The sequence below is a fragment of the Pungitius pungitius genome, chromosome 19 (genome assembly GCF_949316345.1).
Source record: "Pungitius pungitius chromosome 19, fPunPun2.1, whole genome shotgun sequence".
Classification (NCBI taxonomy): Eukaryota; Metazoa; Chordata; class Actinopteri; order Perciformes; family Gasterosteidae; genus Pungitius; species Pungitius pungitius.
This window is the reverse complement of record NC_084918.1, coordinates 15,807,131-15,824,299: the sequence shown is the minus strand read 5'-3', so window position 1 is coordinate 15,824,299 and position 17,169 is coordinate 15,807,131. Positions and strand designations below refer to the sequence as shown.

Here is a 17,169-nt window from a genome sequence, read left to right as displayed (position 1 = left end):
AGAGGACCGCTGAGGACCGGACAGAGAACCGCTAATGACCGGGCAGAGGACCGCTGAGGACCGGGCAGAGAACCGATAACCAGGCACAGGACCGGACAGAGAACCGATAACCAGGCACAGGACCGGACAGAGAACCGATAACCAGGCTGAGGACCGGACAGAGAACCGATAACCAGGCACAGGACCGCTGAGGACCGGACAGAGAACCGATAACCAGGCACAGGACCGGACAGAGAACCGATAACCAGGCACAGGACCGCTGAGGACCGGACAGAGAACCGATAACCAGGCACAGGACCGCTGAGGACCGGGCAGAGAACCGATAACCAGGCTGAGGACCGGGCAGAGAACCGATAACTAGGCACAGGACCGCTGAGGACCGGACAGAGAACCGCTAATGACCGGGCAGAGGACCGCTGAGTACCGGGCAGAGGAAGGTTGAACCACCTCGGAGATTTGAAGTCCTACCGCCGTCCGGTGACACTCTCCTGAAGGCTTCCCTGAAGTTGTCGCTCGCCGTCCCGCCGGTGCACTGCTGTTTGTACGTTCGGGTCCCCACCGACTGACCCACTGAACGAACCCCTAAACGACGCCATGATCCCCGAAAGTCCGCGAGCCGGAGACCCGAGAAGTCGGACCCGCTTGGATCACAGCCTGGCCGCCGAACCGAGCCGCGCCCCCTGCGGCTTGTTGTCCGAGATCCGGACCAGCATCAGCAAGGAGCCGTTCACCGACCACTACACCGTGATCCCCGGCAAGGAGCTGGGAAGGTAAGGGCACACCTGTCATGATTCCAAACAATATATATAAATGTTGTTTGGAAACCAAACCCCATGAATCATCATGCTGTCTAAGCCACTTTTTGATGTGTGTGAATATATATGTATATAATCAAACTCAAATAAACATTTATAAAACATTTCCACATAGAGAATCTCCTCAATATCGACATCGTAGACGCACAGAGTATGTTGTCATGGCGACACATCACCACATCATCGACCTCAAAATGAGGATTCCCAAAACACGGTCCTGCTGACTTTGATTTGGATTCCAAAGCCTCCTCAGTAGAGGATACTGCTTTGAACGAGTGCCATTGAACGCCTCGTTGTGAATAAAGTTATCATCACCATCACAGTCAAATCCTGCCTCTAGCAGGGACTCTTGGGATCAACTAATGTTTCACAGGATTGGTTCAGAGTGGGTGATTAAAGGAGGTGCCCCCATCGACCCCCCCCCCCCCCCCCCCAGCTGCCTCCACACTGATCTCGCAGATAACAGCCCCCCCCCCCCCCCCCCAGAGGCACAAGGCCGATCCCAAGTTGATTAGAACATGCTTTTACCCCCACTAATGACCTTAGCACTTAAGTCCACTTGAATTGGTTCTCCATCAGCTTTTTAATGAGGCTAACAGTGTGTGTGTGTGTGTGTGTGTGTGTGTGCGTCTGCGTGTGTGTGTGTTGACTCAGGTACAGTTTCAGAGATGAGAGCTGAGTTTAGACGTTACTACCAAAGTTATTTCAGCTGGCAACATCCTGTAATATGAGGCGCAAGGCCACAACATAGGGTGTGTGGGTGTGTGTGTGTGGGTGACTTTGCGTCGCATGGCGTGACGTTGTGACGGAGATTAGCCGCCACAGAACATGAAAGGCCACATTGATCTGTGGTACCAGTGTGATTGCGGATCAGCTGATCGCCAAGGTGACCTTGGGTCAAACGCAGCGTCTTCATTCCTCTCTTTGACATGAAGGTTTGTTGCTCCACGTCTCCTGCAGATGTATAGATGTTTAAAGGTGTTTGCCACTGATGGCAACCAACGTGTGGAATAGGACTTACTGTGGAGCTCCAAAAAACTGCCAATCCTCAAGAAGCAGACGTTTAAATGGTTGCTGACACAGTGGATGAGCTGCTTGTTGCTTTGAGTCTGAACAGAGTCACACGCGTCCATAACGAGGTGTCGTGTGACCCGTTGTTCTGGTGATAATCAGCGCGCTAATGGACGAGCCGTTCTTACACCACTGGCCCTCGCCCCGATGTACACACTCATTGAGTGGTTTTCATTTCAAATGTGAGGGCGGTGAGTGTTTCCACGTGAGCGCGATCCTGGCCGAAGGGTGCAGAACATTCCTCCTGCAGCCGCCGCGTTCTGAGCGTGTGTGTGTGTGTGTGTGTGTGCACGGGGGTGCTGGCTGACCACTGGCACGTTTGGACTGGACGTCCAGAGAGGGACGGACCTGGGTCTGAACATGCGCATGGTGCCCCTCCCTCCGAGCATCAAAGACAAAGCTGTTCCAATCACATGTTTCTAAGAGGGCTCTTTAATAAACCCACAGAGTGGTGCTGGCTCTCCCAGTGACAGACTGGAGATGTGCAGGGCTGCTGCAACACATCTATGATTCGACATCTGTGAAACCAGATATTAACCACGTTTCAATAAGGGCTTCTTTTTAACAGCTCCAGGACTGAGAGGGCAGTTTTACCCGCTCACATTTAATGCACTGATTTTATAAAAAAATGTCTTCTTACTTCTACCAACTGAACCAAATCTCCTTCTGTTGAGGTGTCTCATTAAAGTCTTTGCATTGGAGACACAGTAACAGGGGAATGTTTAGACATTCGAACAAAGAACTGAATTGACAGAAAAGGGTAGAATGTTGGTGCCGCTTGACCCCCACTATCTGGATACTTTTCCACATTTAGGAGTTGAAGTGGGCTGAGGAAGTGTGCGGGGGGGGGGTCGATTTAAGTTAATACCCTGCAGTAGGTCTGTGCGGTGGGAGTCCCAGATGGCCACAGCCAAGCTCCTTTGGAGACCACCACAATGCAGAAGCAGCCATGGAATTCCATATGGTTAAGACCCAAAGCTGTTTCCATGAGGCTCTTAGTGGCCACTCTCTTATGGGCCCATATGGTGCTGGTGGAGCTCTTTATAGGGTCATCTAACAGGATCCAATAAGTGTCACTAATGTTATTTTTTATGACAATTACCTTGCTGTTGGGGATATTTTTTCCCTTGCCGTCTTTATTGAGGCCGTCACCATGTACAAATTGACCATATTTGGGATGCAGAGACGCCATATTCAGAAAAGCATACTCTAAATGGACCATGGTTTACTAAACAAAGTATTGAAATTAGCGATTGAGGCCATAAAGGGTTCTGGTAAAGACATCGGATGGATGGACATTTACTCCTTTCTTCTTAGGAAGGTTCCTCACCGAGTGAAAGGACCCGGAAGTAGTGTAAGTGGCGCCATGATAAGAGCTGTTTAAATTCTCTAATGCTGAGGAAAGGTTTCAATGCTTCCCCACTTAGCTCCTTTAGCATAGGAACCACTGGAGCCTCCTTTATGGAAGGAAAGGAGATCATTCCGTCCCCAAATTATAGTTGTATTTAAATAGTGACGCATCATAGTGACGCATCACTAAATGACTTTCCTAACCATCTTTCCGTGAGCCAGTGAAGTTTTCCACACATCAGCGGTTAGGAATAGACGTTTTGGGCTTATTATTTTCAGCCCTAGGGTCCATGCCTCTCCCTGTAGACCTGCATCTCCGTTGGTCTCCTCCCATCACCATCCGTCCCTGCACAGCATGGGGGGGATTCTGATGATGTCCGGTGGGAGTCTTTGGGCCGGGGCCAGTTGAAATCTTAAATGCCTTCCAGCAGCTGACCACAGACCCGTCTGACAGTTCACACGTGGTGGTGGGAGACACCACACAGGACGATGACATAGTCCATCACAAGATTCAGGCTGATGGATACATTCTGCTTTATTAACAAGGCCCTGACAACCAGTAACTGCTTCTTCACACCAGCGGGGACCATGCCATCACACACACACACACACACACACAAAGGGGTGGCCGGCTTTTGAAATGTGCTGAGGCTGCTGAGGCCCCGCATGGTTTCCAAAGATGGCCGCCCTGACAAACATGCACGCTGTCAGGGAGATGACTGATCTGCCCCAGGACAGCAGATCAGACAGTGTAGACACATTGATTTGTGGCAAAAAGTTGAATGGAAAAATCCATTTGTGAGGTCGGAGGACACTGGCTGTGTTGGACGATCCAATACGGCCTGCAGCAGTCTCTCTTCGCCCCTCTCTCTCCTCAATGTAATCACCCATCAGTACTCTGGGAAAGGTCCCCCCCCCACTTCTACCATAACTCATGGTGTTTTTGAAATTGGGTAGAAATCTGATCAGCTGTCTGCACATGCAGCCTCACTTTAGTGGCTTTTTAGAAACCTCTTGATCCGTTTCCACTGAAAGGCAGTTAACACAATAACGTACTCTAAAATAAACGATATATAATGTTATAATATAGTTCTGCACCGTGTGCACATTTAAGCATGTCCACGTTCTGTATATGCCAATAGAATATCGTACTGAAAGGTACTAATGAGTCAGAATGTTGATTCATGGAAGTTATGCTCTATGAGAACCAGTCATTTGCTCACAAATTCTGTCCAAGCATGGAACCACTGACTGGCTGCCTGTGGACCCCCCATAGACAGACAGAGGTTGTAGTGAGGGGGCCCTTGGCCCACAGATGGTACATAAGAGAGCCTCACTAGCTCAGTCATGTTGTGTGCTGCGGCCCCCGTGACTCTCACATGGGGCCCCTGAGGCCGAAGCCTGACTCAAGCTGGGCTTTATTAAAGATTCATGGGGATTATTCCTGATATCACAAAGCTCCCAACTAGAACCACTGCTTGAGACGCCCCGTAGCCGGGGGTCAACCTGGGGTTCTACATGTGGGGAGGACTGGAATGATGCTCTACACTAGTGTTCTGGTCATTAGCAAACTACATTATGTTAATAAGATTCGAAATTATAATAATAATAACTTAATGAATTGAGTCTTATACATAAGTTTAATCTTACTGTCGTACACTAAGAGTGAACAATGAAGGTTTGTCCTTCAGGTGGTTCTAATTTTTACAGCTTGGCTCTACTTGTGACCCTTTATTACGAGTAGATGAAGAACACTGTATACTACTATATATATATATTATATATACAAATCACTAAGGAACAATGTATGTTTTTCTGCCTTCAGAAGGGGAAGGGAAAGCTGGTCCAGTGCGGGATCGGTCAGGTCCAACCAGGCACCGTGCTGATTATTGGACCAGCGTTAGCCAGCGGGGGGGGGTCACAATGTGGGCTTGTCATCTCAATCAGCAGCTGCATTTCAGAGGATTTCCCCTGGGCAGCGTGCCCATGTGCACGCACAGATCCGTGTGCCCACCCGAGGACACCCTGCAGCCCAGAATAAAACTGGGTCAGGCCAGGCGGTGGTGCTGGCAGTGCCAGATCAATCCACTTAGTGATGTGTGTGACGCCGGGTTTCAGAAGCCTTCAGTCTACTTCTAGAACCTCGTTCTCTTACAACGAATCCACCACCTTTAGCAGAGAATGGTTTTACCAGAGAGAGCATGAGGCTGTAAAGCAAAGCACGTCTGGATCACTCAGGGGACACCAGTGGAGAAGTAATGTCTGTAAATCAGCTGATCATTTATTTGTGAGCTCATTTAACTTCACCAGGAAGCAGTGATGAGCTTGCATGGATTCAGAAGGTCCAGGTTGTCTTTTACTGGGAAACTCTTCCAGATCTCTGCACGTAGAGTCACTCATTCCCCGTCTGCAGAACGCACAGCGTTGCATTGTGGGATTCAACAAACCGTAGCACTTAAATTGTACTTGGCATAATGGCACTTTTCTATAACATGTTTTTAAACTGCTTATTTGATGAAAAATGTACTTTCTTGTTACTTGTTCTTCTGAGTTTGTATCTCTATGTTTGAAATGCACTTATTGTACTTCGCTTTGGATAAAAGCGTCAGCTAAATGACATGTGATGTCATGTAATTTATAAATGAATGCGTGAACCATCAGTAAAAGGACAGTCTCTTTTTTCTGTTGTTCTGTGTCAGTCGGGATCAAATGGTTATTTCCTAACGATGAAGGTCCCACATATAAAACCATTCCAGAGGCTCCATCAGGATCATGGCCTTCTTCTCTTCCAGGGGGAAGTTCGCTGTGGTCAGGAAGTGTGTGGAGAAATGCTCAGGCCTCGAGTACGCTGCAAAGTTCATGAGGAAGAGACGGAAGGGCCAAGACTGCCGCATGGAGATCATCCATGAGATCGCAGTGCTGGAGCTGGCCACAGCCAGTCCTCGGGTGGTCAACCTGCACCAGGTCTACGAGATGCCTTCTGAGATGGTGCTGGTTCTGGAGTTGTGAGTATCAACACGTGATTGTGGACGCTAACGAGGTTAACTGATTCCATTTCTAACATCAACACAACTATGGAGAGATGTCTTATATGACTCCAGGTGAAACAGTGAAAACAGCTGGAACTGGTCTTATTCAGTAATCTAACAAGGAAGGCAAGAGGCTGCCCAAAAATGAGAAGCTCGTATTAAAATATTCGAAAGCTGTGGTTTGTCTGTGCTCAGCCTTTTAGTCCTGTACAGCTCCAGGCTGCAACGCTCCAGCAAACCCAAGCTATTCAAACAGAGGCCTCGCCTGTGTCCCTTTGTCCGTACACACACACACACACACACGGGTCCTACATGGTGTTGACTACAGTAGCTGAACCAGTTGTTGTTGATCTCATCCGGCCTCAATGCCTGGTCCATTGACCTGGTTCCCACAGCGTGTGTGTGTGTAGGTGTGTGTATAGGTGTGTGTAGGTGTGTGTATAGGTGTGTGTGTAGGTGTGTGTGCAGTTCATTGGTTGCCGGCCTGATGAAGAAAGTCTCTCTCTGTCTCTGTCCTCATCTCCCCCCCACATGCCATATTGGATTCTGTCTGCGTCCCTCGCTGCAGTCACAAAGCAGCACACACACACACACACACACACACACACACACACACACATACAGATAGAGACAGGGAGGCAGTTGAAAGTGTGTTTTATGAGTAGGACACATGCTATGTAGTGTAGGTGTGTTCTGATGGCTTTAGACGTCTCTACTCTACTCGTCTGTGAAGGATCTGATCCGTTCAGGGTGAGGACAGACACTGGGGGGCAGACGGGATCGTTTCCTGTCACCAGCACATGCCCCACAATGCAATCTTTCCCGGTAGGAAGACCCCCCTCAGCCCATAATCCCAATCCCATCCTTTGTTCATAAAAAGGATAATCCCGGAATTAACTGCTCCCCAGAGTGAGGATAGTGCTCCCTGTCAAGGACACACACGGGTACACACAGACTGAGCAACAATAACACACAACGACACCCAGGGTTGGAAAATTTGTTCCAAAGTTGGAAACTTTCCACGGATTAACGGGAATGAACTTTAAACATTGGGGTAAATTAACTGTATTCAACTAATATGACAAAACAACATTTATAAGCAGACATCTTTGCCTTCATCCATGTGTGAGTAGAACTTTCTTCCTTCATTGAACAAAAACATTGAATAAAATACTGTATTCCCTATGATTTCCCCCCCAAAAATGAGGCAAGTTTCTGGTTTAAGTTTTTCACTGAATCCTTTCAGGTCCAAGTCACCGTTGGGTTAAGAACAGATTTACTGATGTTTGTCTTTAGTGTGGACGCACACATTCTACTCTCACTGCATACAAAGGAATTCTGTTCGGTTCACCAAGTGATCAACAACAACACAACGTCTCATGTTTACACCTGTTGAGTCCCTCTCACATTCAGAACACACACCTTGACCAAAGGGACTCATGCCAATGTGACATTACACACACGGGGTTACCAGTAGTAGCATTGAGATGAGGCAAGCAAAGTTTAAGTCACTTGTCTAACATACACAGCAAGGCTCCAACTCAATGAATGTAAAAGTACTCACCCCCCCCCCCCCCCCCATTCCTACCAGGAGGTAAATGGTCCGTCTCCTGTTTTACATGAAATGCCCAATTACCGAGATATGAATCTTCTCCTACTGGCATTGTAAGGGACCACTGGGACCAGTAATCCGTACAGACCCCCCCCCCCACCACCAACCCCCTGTGGATTAATCCATCACTGTGTGAAATGAAGCTCTCATGTTATCAGGTCACGTGTATATTCTTCAAGTCACTGGTCCCTGAATGTTACAACCAGTGCTAAAGCGTGCGTGAGGAGAGCTAGCAACGTTAGCAGCAGCGCTAATGGCTAAAAGAGCCCCATTACGCTGCTTTCTGGCTCTGATCACTTATGTGAATATTTGGCCTCGCCATGACGTTTCATCTCGTAGTGGAAAAAAACCTTTTGTTTAAAGCATTTATTTTCATGTGAAGTGATGTTAGAGATGCATTATGACCTCTTTCACTCGCTCTAATTATAAGAAATGGGATCTGAAAGCTATATTTGCTCGCTTTTTCTGTGCCGATCGGATCCGTGAGTTCTAAGAACCGTGCACCAGGATCTCCAAGTGAGAACATTTCCCTCTGGGACCCCTCATTCGTCGTCTCAAATGATGGTCGTTTACTGGAGTTGGTCCCAAAGTACTTCCGGCACCATCTTGGATGTGAATCTGACAAAGGAGGCCAGCAGAAAAAGGAGGTGCTCTCACCTCTTTGTTCTCATCGTTTGGGCTTCATGGCGAACCCTTTTCCACCGGACTGGACAGACCCTCACAAAGCTAAACGGAAGGCACAACATCAGAGTTATAAACCACCATCATGTTCATGGGGGCCCCAGGGGGGTCCTTGCATCAGGTCTTACCTCCAGTGTTGTTATTCTCTCCTGTTGGATTGAAAACTTTCTCTTTTGACCTTGAAAAGACCCAAAAATCCCTCTCAGTGCTCCTCTGAGCTGACGCCTAATTCAGTAACCCCCGGGGGGGATGCCGCATCTATTCCTGACTGCGCTGCTGTCTTTTTCTGTCCCGTCATGCGCCTGCTCTAATTGCGTCGGCCCCTAATGGTTCTGGATGAGGAGGTCCGACTGTGTTTGGGTTCCCTTCTGGTGCTCGGCGGTCCTCCCACAGCCAAGTCTCTAACTAGTGACTGGTCCATCTGCTGCAGCCGGGACGGGATGGACACGAGCAAACCCTGCGTGGGTCAAGGTTTCTACACGGTACACGTTCAAAGAGATTGGATGGACTCTATTAACAATGTCTGTGTGTGTGTGTGTGTGTGTGTGTGTGTGTGTGTGTGTGTGTGTGCAGTGCTGCTGGAGGGGAGATCTTCAACCAGTGTGTGTCAGACGACAAAGATGAGGTCTTCAGCGAGGAGGACGTGAAGAGGCTCATGAGGCAGATCCTGGAGGGGGTGTCCTTCCTCCACCAGAACAATGTGGTCCACCTGGACCTGAAGGTCAGTGGACAGGGCTCTGTTTGCGTTTCATGTCCAGGTCTTCTTGCAGTGGCTCATCCCAGAGGTGGCTTTCACTTCTCTGTGTGTTCTGTACACAGAGCAAAACATCTGGCCATCTCTTTTCCAAACCCATGTGGTGCTGGAGGGGAATATAATTGAATAAATCTAAAAACACATGAGCTACAACTAGGTCGACCCAGCGTGATATCTGTACGTACTTCCTGCCGTCAGCCTCAAAACATCCTGCTGACCAGCAGCTCTCCTCTGGGGGAAATCAAGATCGTGGACTTTGGTCTGTCGAGGGTGGTGAGCAGCCACCGGGAGCTCAGGGAGATCATGGGAACTCCGGAGTACGTCGGTGAGTCGCGTCCCTTCAGGCCTTCGTGCACACGTTTCCTTCTCTAAGGCTAACTGGTGTGTTTGTGTCCTGGCTTCCAGCTCCGGAGGTTCTAAACTATGAGCCCATAAGCACAGCAACAGACATGTGGTAAGAGGACCTTTCTGTCTGCCTTATAGCGCCCCCCAGTGGTGCTAGTACAAAGCACAGCCCATCTCCGTGTTTACAGCCACAAGGAATCAAAAACCATTCTGCGAAAGACAAACATGGATCTATTTTCATGGCAGCATAACAATAGTTTTATTAATTTAGAAGGTTTATTGACTTACAGTGCAGCTCAGCTTCTACTGGCTGCTCATATTGAGCTTTGCTTTTTCAGCATTAAATATTGTGATTCAAAAAAGCCAGAAGTGTAACTCTCTAAAGTACAAAACACCTGATTATATTTGACTTAGTTTTCATACAATCTGTTTGTAGTATTGTTTCCGACTGAGGTCGACGTACCAATAATGACTTATGCGTTATAGATGTGGTGTCCTCCTCCTCTCTAGGAGTGCCGGCGTGCTGGCCTACGTCATGCTGACGGGAATCTCTCCGTTCCTGGGGGAGAACAAGCAGGAGACCTTCCTCAACATCTCCCAGCTCAACGTGAGCTACAGCGAGGAGGAGCTGCAGCAGCTGGACCGCAGCGCCGTGTCCTTCATACAGACGCTGCTCCTCAAGCAGCCACGGTCCGTCCCCCAGCAGCACCGCTCTGCTTGTGTTTTTGGAACAGGCATTGTGTGTTAACGTGTCCCCTCAAAGTGATGGATGTGTGTGTGTGTGTGTGTGTGTGCAGGGATCGGGCCACGGCCGAGCAGTGTCTCAAGCACCCTTGGCTTCAGTTCTCAGAGCCTCGGGACCCCCTGACGGCTGAGGACACCCCCCCAGTGGAGGACCAGGAGGCCCCCAGCAGCGACAGTACCTCCACCACAAGCCCTCACCTTCCCTGTGGCACCACCGTGGCCAAGGTAGAGGAGGAGGTGGAGGAAGAGGGGAGCCCCGTGTCAGAGGAGCTGGTGGTGGTGGCCGCCTACATGCTGAGTCAGTGCCGCCAGTCCTCCTCCTCCCCCTCCTCCTCTTCCTCTTCCTCCCTCGCCCCCTCGGAAAAGGACGCCCTGGCCGCTGAGCAGAAGGCAATCTCCAAGCGCTTCAAGTTCGAGGAGCCTTTCGGTGCGCTGCAGGAGGTCCATGGAGAGTTCATCTGTTGACTGTTGTCATGGTAACAGGGATAAACCACCTGGTTATACGAATTCCCCTCTATTAGAATACCATTTGAGTACCTTTATTTTGTGTATCTTTGTTTTAACAGGTGAAAGTATTTCTTTCTATACAGGTTTTCTCCCATAATGCATCACTTTCCTTAACATCCTCCCACTTCACAGGCCTCATAGTGTCGCTATGCAAAGCATCAACACACAAATAGATGGAAACAAAACTCTTTTGAACGCTGATTTTGTTTTTGACCTGGACAATAAGGTTGACACAAGGCCCATTTGGTTCTTCTTCTGGAACTTTCCATCATATCACTCGAGCTTACTCAGCCCACGAGTGGGAGACAACTGCAACTTCATGACATCTAAGTGTCTAAGGACAGGTGGTACTTTGGTAACCACCTTTGGACGAGGCTCCAGAACAGCTACTAAATGGACCTAAATATTCTTTCAGAACAATAAATAAACATTTGGGCTATACTGTATATCTAAGTTGTAATTTTGGAAAAGCTCCGGCAAAACCACTCAAAATGTCTTATCATGACTTCTCAGTTAGTCAACAAGAGACGCTCTCTCTTAGACAGCTGGTCTGATACCACGTTACTGCACTATATAGATTTAAAGGGTTAAGAAATAGCCTGTTTTTTCTCCACTTAAATTAAGCACACACAGGTTTGATTCATTCCTTGAATGCTGTTATTTTAGACACAAACTGTACAGTTGTGTCTTACATTTAGCCGGTACAATAGAATGCATTTCCCAATGCTAAAATACTCAAGTTAAGAAAACGTCAAGTAGTTTATGCAAATAAGCCAAGCTCCAAGTCCGGTTGTCTCACTCTCCCTGGAGTTCCTTCAGCAAAGCAGCACAGCCCAAGTTGTGAGGGTTCTGGTTACATACGGAGAGGGTTCTTGACTTGACATTTGAAAAAGGTGGTACCTCTCATACATGGTTCAAGGTACCAATCTTTACCAACTACCTAAAAAGTGTTTGTACAAACTGAGGAGCTGTAAATGGTTCCAGCAAGAACATTTAGTTCTAAAGTAAAAAAAAGTACAAGTAGTACCGGTAGCAGTGATAGATGGTTTGAAGTGTCTTAATCATCTTAATTTAGAGGATGTTTCTACCTGTGAGCTCAGTGACGTGAGGTATGACCACTGAGGACACACAACACGTGAATATTAGGTGGTAGTTTTAGAACAAGATGTTTCTGAGCTTTTGCACTGCAAATAAAATCAGACAATCACTTTGCTAATTTTGAATGTTTATCCAAGTTTACAAGAACACGGAGGCCCTGACAGAAGACTAGATCCTCTCCTTCCGTTCTTACCTTTCTCAATAAAAGTCCTAGTTATTCTATTATTGCCAGATGGAACTGCCATTCACTCAGTTGTTCACTTGAAGGAAATAATGTACAACGCTTTACCTCAAACAGTGTCACAATCTGCTTCCGGTCAACAGGGTCCTGGTAGACAGGGTCCTGGTAAACCGGGTCCTGGTAGACCGGGTCCTGGTAGACCGGGTCCTGCTAGCGGCCTGTATAAACTATCCAACCCTTTATTGAAAAAGATGTGTCGTGCTGCTGATATGAACAGTTGTTTAGTGAAGAATTCCCAACCAAACATTTTGTACCTGAGGTCTGTGTCAGGTCAGGGGTCAAAGAGCCTTTCCTTACCAGGCTGAAGCTCGATCCCACATCAATTCATCTGGTGTCACCTCTGTGAGCATTGGGGGAAGGACATGTCCCTCAGTAACATAGACAGAGCTTAGTGAGGATTGGGTGAGAAACAGCAACAAGTGTTTACTCCCCTTACCTCTTGTTTCCTGATTTGGGAATACAGGAGTGTGTCCGTCTGTAGTGCTGCTCTTTGACCGGAAAAAACTCGTCTTTACTCAAGCCTGTTTTTATTTCATCTCATTCTGTATTTGGTGCCATGCTTGAAGAAAGAATTTGTCAAATTTTAGCTCGTGTTTTTTTTATTTGAGTTATTTCTGTGTAATATTGCAGATGTCTGAGTTTTATTATCCTGTGTATATGATGCAAACATTCTTCTCTGTTTTTACAAGGTTTATTTAACAGTAATGTTCCATTAATCCTCTCATGGTTTTGTCCTCATTAGAAACTGTACGTGACTCCAAGCACTCAACTTCCAGACCATCTGTGGTTTATGAAGCAACAAAAATCTAATCAGATTCATACATGTATGTCCTGTACTGTAAATAAACATTTCAGAGGTTTGTGGAGAGAGTTTGATCAGCCTGCTTTTCACTGCTTTTACTAAGACAATGATCTCTGGGGGACCATCACCGAGATTTTATTACAAAAGTACAAAGTACATAGATGACTTTTACCTCTCAAAACAAAATACAATCCAAGATCAACATTGAGCCTGATTTGAGAGGCCTAAAGTGGGCAAAAGTGTTTTAAAATGATTTTTAGAGTAAAGCAGGTTTACCACTTTTACTGATAAATCGTGTTTGATTGGTATGAGATGGTCCATACATATGAGCACTAACCTTGTTTTAATCTACTCCATTTTAATAATAATAATAATAAAGGATACAAGCAGAAGGGTAACAAGGGGAAAGTGTTGTACAATTCAACTTAACCAGGTTATTGTAGGTCTGCCCAATGACCTGAGAAAAAAGAGTAGACCCATGCAGCGTGTTTTTTAAAGAATGCTGGTCCGACTGGAACCAGGTTGCAGTATCTGAAGTGTAAAAATGACCTTAATTGACTTTCTGAACCAGGGGTAAAGAATGGCATAGATCAGAGGGTTGAGAAGGGAGTTAAAATGTAACAACCATATCACAATGAGTACAGATGAAGCTGCGTACACATTGCTTTGGGACGTTAGAATAAAACAGTAATATGGGAAAAGGCATATCAGAAACACAACTACAACAATGCCAAGATTCATGGCTGCTTTCATTTCAGACTTTTTAGGGGTTACTTTCATTGTCACAACTGCAATGTGAGACCGCATGGCACGAGCCTGATGCACAGCCACCCCAAATATTCTAACATATAGAATGACAATAACAGTAATGGGAAAAAGGAATGAAACAATTAGATCAAAAAGATTAGCGATATAGTCAATGTCAATAACACACTCTCCTATGCAAGAGTTATACCTTCCTGGATGTTGCAAGTTATTCTTCAGAATAATGCAGTTAAATGAAGCAGCACATAGCCAACACAGACAAACACAGACTTGAACTCTTTTTGGTTTGACTTTGGTGAAGTAATGCAGAGGATAACAAATAGCCACATATCGATCCACTGATATAAGCACCATGGTTCCAAATGAGGATGAGAAAATAATGGATGATAAAATCAACCAAAGAGAACACATGAGATCACCGAGCAACCAGCAGCCGTCTATCATCATCATTATTTGAAAGATCACGAAGAGGCCGACGAAGAAATCAGAAACAGCCAGAGAGAGGAGAAGGAGGTTGGTGGGGGTGTGGAGCTGCCTAGAAGGAAACAAATATTGATATTTCTATCAATATTTTATTATTATATATTATTATATTGATATTAATACACAATACAAGAAAAAATGAATAAGCAAAATCTAAATATTTGTGATTGAATCTACCAGAAACACAAATATATGAAATAAATATTACAACTTGAAGTGGGAGATGGAGATGATGACCAGAAGGTTGAGAGCTACAATGAGCAGAGAGATGGAGGACAACAAAATGCAAATCAACATTTCTTCTAAGTGAGGACGAATTTGCTTTCTGCAGGAGGTGTTGATGAGTTGTGGGAAGCAAAGTTCAGTTCCAACCAAGGTTCCCATCATCAGAGAGAAGCTACAGAACAGCTTCAGCTGACTGGCCAAAGATTCTTGTCTTACAACTGATTTGTCTCTTTTCTTTGGGTCCACCCCTCCTACCTCATCACCTCTGCTGTTGTTTTTGTGTTCATCCTCCTTCCCGCTGGAGATGACTATGATGTGTTTTGATGTTGACCTTTGACCCAGTATTCTGATCATGTGTAATGTTTTTTTAATGAAATGCACTATTATAAGTTCAATGCATATACTTATACACACATAATATGTTCAAAATTAGATAGACATTACTATTGCCATAAAGACAACAACAACGTAAAGTATACCAATGTCAAAACACTAGATTAGTATTTTTTTCTTATCACTGAATCTGTACATTCTTGACAGGCTATCTCCCTGTTAACCGGAAGAGCCCTCGATTGGGAAATGGCCCCCTGGTCAGCCGGACCCCCAGAACTTCTGTCCGAGCAACACTTCCAAGCAAATTTTAAGGATGTCGTGGTTTCCATCCCTAACTCCAGACCAAACTAGCGTGCCGAGGGGACATCACCAAGCTCGGCGACTACATCCGGGTGTCCATCAGCGTGGGACACCTCCTCGAGTCCCGACAATCGCAGCGTACCCGGTTTATATCTGAGTCCACCTCCCCGGTAACACCTCCTCTCTCCGACGCAGGACCGGAGCCGATGCAGTTATGGCGCCTACCCCTGACTCCAGCGGAGAGGATGAGGAGGATCCGGGAGCAGTTGTGTTTGTACTGTGGCGAAGCTGTACATCTCCGTAACTTCCGTTTCCGACCTCCCCGTCAGAAGGACGGCTGGACCTACACCCCTGCCAAGGTAGGAATGTCTCCAGTTTTAAACATGTATCGGTGGCAGCTAACCCTACCTATTGTTTTGTCCGTGGGGAAAATGAAGCAGGAGGCGCGTGGATTGGTGGACTCGGGCGGCAGGGAATTTTATGGACCTTAGCTCACTGTTTATCTGTGTCCCTCATCCCGGTGTGCCCCCCACTCCGAATCAACGCACTGGATGGACAACCCCTGGGCACCGGAAGGATTACGCACCAGACAGAGGACATCACTCTACGGGCCGGAACATTGCACGAGGAGGACATAAGTTTCCTCATCGTGTCCTCTCCCTGATCCTAGGACACCCGTAGCTGGTGCTCCACGACCCTGTGATTGTGTGGCGACAAGGGGAGTTACACACCTGCTGCCTTGAGTGTTTGTCCAGATGTCTGAACGTCACCTGCCGAGCGACTTCGGTTGAGGCAGCCATGGCTCCAATGATCCAGGCAGTGCCCTCCTGCTACGAGTTGCATAGGTATTCAGAAAACAAAAAGCCGCAGAAACATCGACTGTGCAATTGAGCTGCGTATACACAAAACTCGACCTCTGTAGTGCGTACAACTTGATGCGCATCCAGGAGGGCGAAAAATGGAAAACGGCGTTCCTGACGGAAAGGGGACATTTTGAGTATCTGGTGATGCCCTACGGGCTCCCCAACGCCCCTGCAGTGTTCCAAGTATTTATGAATGAACTCTTTCATGATATGATAAATCGTTTTCCCATCGTGTACATTGACAGTCTGCTCATATATTCCCACAGTATGGAGGAACACGTCCAGCAGGTGCGTTGAGTGCTCCAGCGTCTGCAGGCCAACCGGCTCTACGTAAACGCGGAAAAAGGCCTGTGATACTGACTTATCACCGTAACCTGGAGTACCTGAAAGGGGCGAAGCGGCTAAATCCGCGTCAGGCCCAGTGGGCTTTGATTTTTACCCGCTTTCAGTTTACCATGTCTTACCTTGGCATGAAATTCACTCTTTTTTGCTTTGACATAAAGCCGGTTTTCCAGCAGGCACTCATCCAGATAGATCACTACAAACTGGATCACAAACTCTCAAATCTTGTTTATAAATGCCTAAAATACCGCCGGATCATTGGTTAGGCCGAATGGCACCAGGAGGTACTCGTAATGGCTGGAAGGAGTATTAAAGTCGTAATGTAATTGAATGGTCTATAGTCAATACAGGGTCTCAGGGAACCATCATTTTTCCCCACAAAAGAACCCTGCTCCTGCTTGGGGACGATGAGGGACGTATGTGTCCTGCTTTCAATGAAGCCTCAATGTATTTGGTCATGGCTACTTTCTCAGAAGAGAGTCTCCCCTTTGGAATCGGTGCCCCCGAGGTAAGGTCAATGGGGCAGTCGTATGGTCAGTGGGGTGCTAGGGAGGTGGCCTTATTCCTTCTAAACACTTCCTTGAGATTGTAGTAGTAACTGGAAATGGAGGTCATGTCAGGAAGGTTGATCTTTAAGTCTGTGTGGGCAGGAGCTGGAGCCAAATCAAGGACACCATCTCTCCCCACTTTATAATCCTCCCTGAACACCAGTCAATGTCGGGGTGTTTTTTTCTTGAGCGAGGGAAACTCCAAGATCAAGGGGCATTTGTGCCGAGTGTAACAGATGAAAGGTCATTGGTTTATGGTGT

General features: G+C 46.9%; 2 protein-coding genes across 2 annotated transcripts; one reads left to right on the top strand and one right to left on the bottom strand.

The window, feature by feature from the left end:
- Positions 1–336: 336 nt before the first annotated feature.
- stk17a (serine/threonine kinase 17a) lies at positions 337–13,101 on the top strand. The gene is made up of 7 exons (XM_037456692.2): positions 337–770; positions 6,029–6,241; positions 9,132–9,279; positions 9,511–9,637; positions 9,718–9,766; positions 10,168–10,347; positions 10,455–13,101. The coding sequence occupies exons 1-7, from the start codon at positions 595–597 to the stop codon at positions 10,864–10,866; spliced, it is 1,305 nt and encodes a 434-aa protein (XP_037312589.2). The 5' UTR covers positions 337–594; the 3' UTR covers positions 10,867–13,101.
- A 440-nt stretch (positions 13,102–13,541) lies between these two features.
- LOC119199030 (trace amine-associated receptor 13c-like) lies at positions 13,542–14,681 on the bottom strand. The gene is made up of 2 exons (XM_037456695.2): positions 14,509–14,681; positions 13,542–14,349 (listed from the first exon to the last, which is right to left on the bottom strand). The coding sequence occupies exons 1-2, from the start codon at positions 14,679–14,681 to the stop codon at positions 13,542–13,544; spliced, it is 981 nt and encodes a 326-aa protein (XP_037312592.2).
- Positions 14,682–17,169: the final 2,488 nt, after the last annotated feature.